We start from the raw sequence: 9,003 nt of genomic DNA, 5'->3' as shown, positions 1-9,003 counted from the left end.
TTTTTTTTTTTTTTTTTTTTTTTATTAGGGACACTAGGATAAAGCGTCAGCCACAGTGTTTTGGTTTTTTGGGGGTATTTTTACACAAGGCCACAGAGAAGTGATGCAGGTATATGATGGCTGCTAACCAAGTTCAACATGCTTGAGTGTGCACAGCTATTAGATGATCACAGTGTATTCAGAGCTGTCACACAAACTGTCTCTAGACTTAGGTAAGACTGAAGCTAGCACTCTACAGCATCAGTGTCAGATAAAGCTCAGGAAGTAACAGCAGCAGCAAAACCAAGTTGCACTGCTTTATGTCTTACAGATCATTTGTCCAGTATTTATTGAGTGGTGATGTAGCTGTAGCATAGAACTGAGGAGAATGATGGAACTTATAAAGGCCAAATCTTCTGGCAAATGTACAAAATACAGTGCAAGAAAATAATTCTACTGCAAAGTCAACAAGAGTGCATGCAGTAGCAATGGCTAGGTGACAAACTGACAACTGGTTTAAGTTTATGCATAGGGTATCTTCAGACTTCCAAAAGTCTTAGCTTAATACTTGTAAAGTCTTAACTATCATGAAATATAAAACATGATTAAAGTGTCCCTTCTACTATTAAAATTTGGCTCCTTCATTTACTGATTTATTACCTTCATGCACCAGAGGTCTGATTGAAATTCACTCACTTCACAAGGATCGAAGGTCAGGTTTATTTAGTGAAGTACCAGGCATTTCCATCTCCAAACACAGAGGCAGAGCACTTGCAAGCATTTAGTACCATATGGGGTCAGATTAAACTATGAACAAAGAATTTTCAGACAATGAATCCATGAAGAGTTTTACTGCTTTTCCATTTAAAAATACACATACTGTGTCAGCCTCTTCCAAAAAAGTAGTGCTTTTGTTTCTGTCTTTTATGCCTGAGGGGAAAAAGAATACTAGAAAGAATTCACAGCCTTAGAAATGTATCTTCTTTTTTCTCAGCAAATGCACAAGGACTAGGACTCATTTCTCATTTACTAATAAAAAACAAGCAAAACTCACAACACAGTTTAGTTTAAATTCAGCTAGACTGTGCTCTCTATTTGAAACTGTAGACTCCTTACTGTTAAATAATTTCGAGTGAATCTATCAGGATGCAGGACTAGCAGACTGATCAGTGATGAGATGCTCCATGAGCACAAAGTAGCACCCAAGAGGAGCAGCCTTGTGGTTGGTGACTTGCAGGCCCAGCAGTTGAGTGCACAGCAAATCAGCCGTGCCCTCTGACATGGCCCACAATGTTCTGTCATGATCCAAGGCAACGCCCATCTTCATCTAGCACTGCCCCTCCTGGCTGTTGTTGATAAGGTCTATGAAAGGAAGATTCAGAGCAACCACAAAGCTTTGCAAAGCAGCGGATGCTTTGATCATTTTAAACACTATGTAGTGGGTGCTGGAGTTCAGTCTGTCTAGTTTAGTCCTGCGTCTTTCTTCACCATGCAAACATGCTTAACCTGTAGCAGGAAGGAAAAAAAACCAGTTCCAGTTGTCCAATACATATATTTATTCTACAACCACAAAAAAGTTGTGTAACTTCCAAAGGTAATGGGAAAATAATTCAATCTAATTTAGACATATTTATTTACTAAGGATGCAACCCTTTCCTGGGATGGTGGCTTTTTTCAGCTTGAAAAATAGCACCCATTTGTTTTCTCTAATGCCCTAATCACTACATGAGGTTATGGTTTTCCTTTGCCTGTTCCCTGTCCAGTCTTAGAGAAGTCCTTCAGAGCTGACTGTCTACAGCTCACTGTGGGCAGCAGCACTGGAGAGCACTCTCATGATCTCACGGTGAAGAATGTCTAAAACTGTGTGATGCAGATTCAGTTTTCCTCAGGAATATTTAGCTTACCAAGTAAATGCTTTACCTACTACATAAACTTCCATAAAGAAACCAGGAAATAACACCAAAAGTTAACTGCGAGCTCCTGAAACACAACTTCTCAACATTCTCCTTTTTACTTACTCGGAGTTCAGGTGGCTTGGGCCCTGAATGGAGTGTTATGTGGAACACAGTTATCACTCTACTCAGGACAGTAATTAAAACAAAAATTACCTGGATTAATTCTTACTTTAATAAACAAAGAGATAAAAAAGGAGCCACATGCTGGCCCTGCTACATTCACCAGACTCAGTGTATGGAACAATACAGTGCTGCAACCCTATTCAGTTTCTACATTTTAGGTCCAAAAGTTGTCACCCTTATTACATGCATGAGGAGCATAAACCTTGGATTTGACAACTCTTAATACCTGCATTTACCCAGCATGCTTAAAGATGCAAGATTAGAAAATATGATTTAACTGTGGAACGATTCTATTATCTTTTGTTCAAAATCATTTCAACTGAGGTGCAGTTCTGCCTGAGCAATTCATCATGGGAAGAACTTTCTTAGTCATATATCCTGTTTCTTGATTCTATGAATAAAGACAAGTTTCACTGAGAAACTTAGAAGCATGTTTAACTAAAACCCATGCTTTTTATTAACATTCTAGATCAGAGGTTAAATGAAATGTGCACTTTGAAAAAAGCTGATTTTGTAGACGAAAAAAAAGGTGAGATTTGCCAGACACTGCAGAATTGAGATATTGAAGAAAACAAAGCTGTTGGTCACTTCAGGTGAAAGTATTTGCAAAGCAGAAGCCAGTAGTACATCAGATGAAATCTGTTTCTGTCCTAAAGTACAGAATTCCCCATGAGTATGGGAATAAGAACGGCCAGCTTCTCATTTAACACATGAACGCCTTAAAAATACAGTCGTTATTAGGGGCAGAGTAGGATATACTGTATATTGCAATGTTAATGGAGTTCTTTTTGTGGCCTTTTCATTGACATTCAAGAGGTTTTTCCTATGAAAATCAAAACATAAACTTTAATTTTGGATGTGTACTAGCTATTTGCATAGGCAAGCCTGTTTCACTAGAAACTTAAACAACTTCATGTGCTAGCTTAGAACATTTTAAAATGGAAATAGCATAAATGTACCATAAATGAATGTTACATAAATCCCCACTAATATATATAACAGGAATTGCTCATTGTTGCTATTCTTTTCTACCATCCTAATTCTCTTCTCTTCCCCTTACTTAAGTAAAAGTGTTCTTCCCTGCTGTATACAGGAAAATTAGAAGTTTCAACACACTTGGAAAGCAAAGTTCATTTGTAGTATTCATTACACAGTAAGTAGTCAAAGAAGTTTATTAACTTTATCAACATTAAGTTTTAAAAAGTAATTGCTTTTACTTGTGGAAAATCCTGCCATTTTGGACCTGCAATTGAGTGCAAGCAAAGCATGTAGTCCAGTAGAGTGCCTAAATTAAGTTTTGTGCACTCAGATTGTAACATAATCTTGGCCTGAAAAAGAAAGAAAAAACCCTGAAAACAACCCCTCAAAACAACCCCTAAAAACAACAAAGAGATTTTTATTTGAAAGCTGCTTCCCTTGCCAAATGAACAAAAATTGTAAACATTGACACTTTATTTTGTGCTTCCTGGCACAGCACATTTGATTTGCTGACAAGGCTGCTGAACAGTTCTGTAACATGCAAGAGATAATTTGGTCACCTCTACTAAAACAAATACAGATTGTCTCATGAGATGATCAAGTCTCAAAGCAAATGAGGTCAACCAAAGATATCACAGATCTGCCAAAATCCCAGTAATGAAGCTGCTGTAGAGACTGGAGAATATTTTGGACATAGCTGCCACCTGGTGTTTGGTAAACATCATGTCTGAAAACCACCTGAAACGCTCTTAAATCTGTATTCTCATTAAGAAGCAAACACACACTGATGTATTTTATATGGATGAAATGCATAATCAGAAGAGGTTATTACCAGCATCTGTCTAGAAGAAAAATGAACAGGGTGCTTTAATGTTGCTTCCAGTACTGACTACAAAAATTCTCAAGTAAATCTTTCACTTAACCATATCTACACATCTCCTGTCGGATAATGGCACTTTTGGTGAGAAACCTCCTGGGCAACAGCCTTATACAACTTCACAGTCTGACTGTAAACTACAGAGGGCCAAACCCAAAGGAAAGAACTAAGTTATATGAGATGGAGCTAGGTAAGAAAAGGACTAGTGATACATAATACTGGGTACTGAGTAAACAGGTCATTGTCTGAAATTACTGTGATGAGTAGTCATTTGTCCTAGCTCAAACATTTAAAACCCCCAAGTCTTTATAGTGGAAGTGGCCATGACACTAACTACTAGTTTTGCATACTTGATATTGATGCTCACTGGTAAAACTCACAACAGTAAGCACATAAACTGAGATAAACCATGGTTTATCTTTACCTACCAAAAGGCAACTTCAAGTGGTTGCTAAAGCTTTAGAGTAGGCAATTGAACAAATTACTGTGCAATTCAGTGATATCAAACTGTATCTGTAACACAGTGAGGTTTTTTTCTCTGCCTCTGCAAAGGAACATTTAAATACAACTGTGTTTCCCAATCATAACTCAGGTTGAAGCCACAGTCTAAGGTCAGCCTCAGCAATATAAATAGCATTTAAGTTTGCATCCTGGCAAGCACAAACCAGAACTATTTTCTCTGCAATCGCATCTTTGTAGGGCTGCTAAAATAAAGCAGAGTGTAGCGTTTGGGTTTTTCTTTTTCTTCAAGGCAATGGAGGTCAAATGCAACTGTGTCCTTAGGTGCCCCACTCCATTTCACTTCTAATAACTTTGAAAATGATATGCACTAGAAGATCAACACTTACTGTAAATTCTCTGTGTACACATATGCTCTCAGGAGCCTAATACTCTTCTAGGATCTTTGCAGAGAGCACAAAGGAGAAGGAAAAAAATACAAAAAGTTGAAAGAAAAACTGAGGAAAAAAGACCACTAATGACAAACAGAAATTACATCAGTGGTCTAGCATGCTGAGGGCTACTAACAGTGGAGCCAGGATCGTTGTTCCTGTATCCTAGGACACTAGGATACAGGATGTTTATTGGATGTAAACAAAAAAAATACTTTAGGCTCCCACGAAAAAGTTGGATTCAAAAGGTAGATCTCCATTCTTTTTTGGTCTGTTCAAGTCTGTTTCAGCACATACTCATGTTAGTCAAAGCTCTTGCAGATCCTCTTTAATATTCCATTTGAGCTGGTCATCATTACTACTATTTTGACTGACAAATATGAAGATAATAATGTTGCATACACCACAAATCGTGCTTTCCATTCCCATTTTTGTTTCAGCATACACAATATACTGTGGCCCATGCAAGTCTTACTCTCAACGCACAGCTCTGAAAACAGCATTCTTCTTCAGCTGCTGCTTAAAAGGAAATTGGCTACTGAATAAAGAAACCAAAGCACTTAGCCAAAAATTGACAGATTTCGATATTCTGCAGTGCTAGGAAGGATCTGTGTAAACAGCACAGTACAAGCTGTTCCTCAGCCTCTGTGCATACATAATACCATAAACTAAGTATGCCAAATTGCTGTTCTTAATGAAAACCCTAAATCTATATACTGAGTGATTCAGTTTACCATGCCATTTAAAAGTCAATCAATCATCAGTTTTTTTCAAATATGAAGAAAAGAGTGCTTTGTTCTCAAAGCATTGATAAAATCATGTAGATTTTTGGGGGAGCACTTGCTAGTGACTTAAGAATTATGTGCAAGTTTTTGGTAGTTAGGGAGCTACAGGGATGGCTTCTGTGAGAAGCTGCCAGAAGCTTTCCCCATGTGCAACAGAGCCAATGCCAGATGGCTCCAGGATGGACCTGCCACTGGCCAAGGCTGAGCCCAACAGGTTGCTGATTTAAAAGGCGGGAAATAAAACCTGCTTACACCAGGGAAACAGAGAGAAGAGTGAGAATATGTGAGGAACAGCCCTGCAGACACCATGGTCAGCGAGGAAGGAGAAGATGCTCCAGGCAGTGGAGAAGAGATCCACCTGTAGCCTGTGAAGGGCCCCACACCAGAGCAGAGGGATGCCCAAAGAGGACTGCAATCCCATGGGAAGCCTGCACTGGACAGGCTTCTGTGGCCCCATGGAAAGGAGCCCACACTGGTGCAGGTTTGCTGGCAGGGCTTATGACCCCATGGGGGAACCACACTGGAGCATTTAGTGAAGAAATGTAGCCCATGAGAAGCTCTCACATTGAGAAGTTCATGGAAGACCATCTCTTGTGGGAGGGACACCAGGCTGGAGCAGGTGAAGTGACTGTAGTACAGTACAAATATTAAACAAAATCCTACAAAACAGTACTGGAATAATTTGCTGCTTCTGAACATAGTTTGTAGCATTGGTGCATTTATATGTGTTAAAGCAGCTTTGGGGCTAGAAACTCTTACCTGTTTTAAAAACAAGTTATTTAAAATCCTGTTTTCATAAAGTGTTTTCACTGTGCTGATAACAGAGAGACATGCCAAAAGTCACTGCAACCAGACTTAAACAACTTGCATACCATTGTATTTCAACCTGCCTGAAATCAGGGTATGCTACTTACAGTTGTTCTTGAAGCCCACTGCTGGACAGAGACAAGTACTAAAATAAAAAACTGCATATTTTATTTTTAGCTTTAAAGATGCATCTCTAAACAATCAGTAGAAAAAAAAAAACAGTAAAAAAAGTAAACACCAGCATTTTGTAAAGTCACATTGAACTAATACAAGACTTAATACAAAGTTTTCATACACGACTCAAATGCAGTTTTAAAAAAAAAAAGTAGTCTGGTCTCCAAGACCACTTCCACTTGAAATAAATCGTTAAGTACCCACAGATTTTAACTATAAAACAAGGATACATTCTTTCTTTTTTCCATTTATGGAGTTGATTGCCACAAACTTCAATCATTTACCAGTGAAATTCTCATAGGCTCAGTTACAGAACTGAAGAGAACTCACACAATTCCATGACTGAAGTCTTTCCATTTTCAGTACATACAAGTCAGCACTGGTCACATATCTTTAGACTGATCATCTTCTTCAAGTTTTCTGATTTCATTCTTTAAACAGTTGATGGTTTCACGGCTTGCTTTTAGTCTTTCTTTAAGCTCAGCAATTTCAAAACTAGTCTTCTTTTTGGCAGCTTCGAGCTTCTCCCTTGTTTTCACTTCAAGATCTGCAACTGTGGTGGTGATAAAGAAAAATAAATGTTTCAAGTACCATGAAAAGTTGCAATTTTTTAAAAAATTGAAACAGTAATTTGGATAGCATGTGTCCTGAAAAAATAATCTATTACTTTTAGCCTTAGAGATTCAATGGTTGTAATCAAAATGGTATCCACACAAGAATCTGGATTTAAAAAAAAAAAAAAAAGAAGCTTGTTTTGCAGCCTCTTTCAGCCCTCAGCCCATCAGTTTTGTAGAGGGAGTTATACAATTCATAAAATAATTTTAGACAGTTTTTTTTAAAGATTGGTGAGGAAAATAAAGCCTGACATGGTAACAGCAAATACATGGGAAATTACTATGAAAAAGAACTATGAATATGTGGTGCCCAGTGACAGCACATGAGGCCACAGGCACAAACTGAAATCTGGGAGGTTCCCTCTGAACATCAGGAAGCTTTTACTGTGAAAGTGACCAGGTGGTGGCACAGGCTGCCCAGAGAGGTTGTGGAATCTCCATCCTTGGACACATTTAAAAGCCATCTGGACACAGTCCTGGGGAATCAGCTCTAGGTGGCCCTGACAGGGCAGGGGGTGGACAAGATGCATCCACAGGTGCCTTCAAGCCTCCACCACTCTGTGGTTCTGCCTCGACGTACTGTAACCATTTTCTGTGTCTCACTGGAGTTTAATTCTACATATTCAAAAGTTTTAGTGATGCTGCCGTGCTTTACGAACATCTGACATCAAGTATCCTCTTTTTTATTATTTTTTTCATGCACAAGTTTTGGGATAAAGATGGTAAAGTCAACAAATCTATGAAGACCACAGAGACCCCTCATATCCCATACATTATGTAATTGTGGCAGAGGCAAATATTATCAAAAAAAACACACTAAAAGTTTCTACCTACTCTCTGGAGAAATATCCGAAAATTTTAAACTAAGAAAGTTTACATTTGGATGTTTTTATGAATCATATTATTAAACATTTTCTAAACAAAAACTGTAACATGCAACAATAACAAAAATCCACCTCAAGACTGGCTGAACTGAGGCAGGAAATACAAGCAGCTCACATATCCACATAGGCAAGCAGACATAAGGCAAATAGCAACCCCAACTTTGAAGAGCTTCAAACTCATAGTCACTCTCCACTCTTAGCTCTAGGTGTTTGCTGTCCAAAAAAATACCTGACATTTGTTGTCAGGTGAACATAAGGTCAGGTGAGGTGGACTACGATGGAATAAAGTTTGTAATTATTAGGGCAGGAATTTGGCTCAATAAATACTAAATCTTCTACTCTCAGAAAGCAAGTAAGAGATGAAGTACAGAAGATCAGAACAGAAATAATCACTAAACACACTACAACTTATGATCCAATGGATCTTAATTTAATTTCCTTAATTCCCTTAATATTTTTGCTTATATTTGGAGACAAATTGGATAAAAAGGACACAAAAAACTTTACATTGTATTGAAGTATTAATATCTTTGCAAAAGTTCAAGTTAAATTTAATACAAAAATATCACTTTTTAGCAGCATCCAAATCCATTGTACTGCTACAGTCCAGAAAAAAAACCCACTAAAAGCACATCCAGCTATTGTTATTTCTAAAATTAAATATTTTGACTTTCTACTTACACTCTGTTTCATGTTTATAAGCACCTAGTGTTAGTTGACGAGATGTTGTTAACAGCTGCTGCATCATTGCAGTAGGATCTTGAAATATCTAATGAAGGAGAAAAATACATGGTATCACTAATACTCTTTAAAAATAAAGTGAGGATTACATTAAGAATGTTCATACCATTTCATCATAGAATTCAGAAACTACAGTTTTCTTCCCCAGGATGGCGTTGGTATCCGACTGAAAAAGCTTCAGCAAGTGATATAAGGT

General features: G+C 37.8%; 1 protein-coding gene across 1 annotated transcript in view; it reads right to left on the bottom strand.

The window, feature by feature from the left end:
* Positions 1 to 2,490: 2,490 nt before the first annotated feature.
* YEATS4 (YEATS domain containing 4) overlaps positions 2,491 to 9,003 on the bottom strand; it is a 30,103-nt gene continuing 23,590 nt past the window's right edge. Inside the window, exons 6-8 of the mRNA XM_017733095.1 lie at positions 8,914 to 9,003; positions 8,748 to 8,835; positions 2,491 to 7,121 (exon numbers count right to left, since the gene is read on the bottom strand). Of these exons, the coding sequence (XP_017588584.1) occupies positions 6,952 to 7,121; positions 8,748 to 8,835; positions 8,914 to 9,003 (348 nt within the window). The 3' untranslated portion in view covers positions 2,491 to 6,951. The remainder of the gene's footprint in view (positions 7,122 to 8,747; positions 8,836 to 8,913) is intronic.

This window comes from Corvus brachyrhynchos, unplaced genomic scaffold (genome assembly GCF_000691975.1).
Source record: "Corvus brachyrhynchos isolate BGI_N302 unplaced genomic scaffold, ASM69197v1 scaffold32, whole genome shotgun sequence".
NCBI classification, from domain to species: Eukaryota; Metazoa; Chordata; class Aves; order Passeriformes; family Corvidae; genus Corvus; species Corvus brachyrhynchos.
This window is presented reverse-complemented; position numbering and strand designations above follow the sequence as displayed.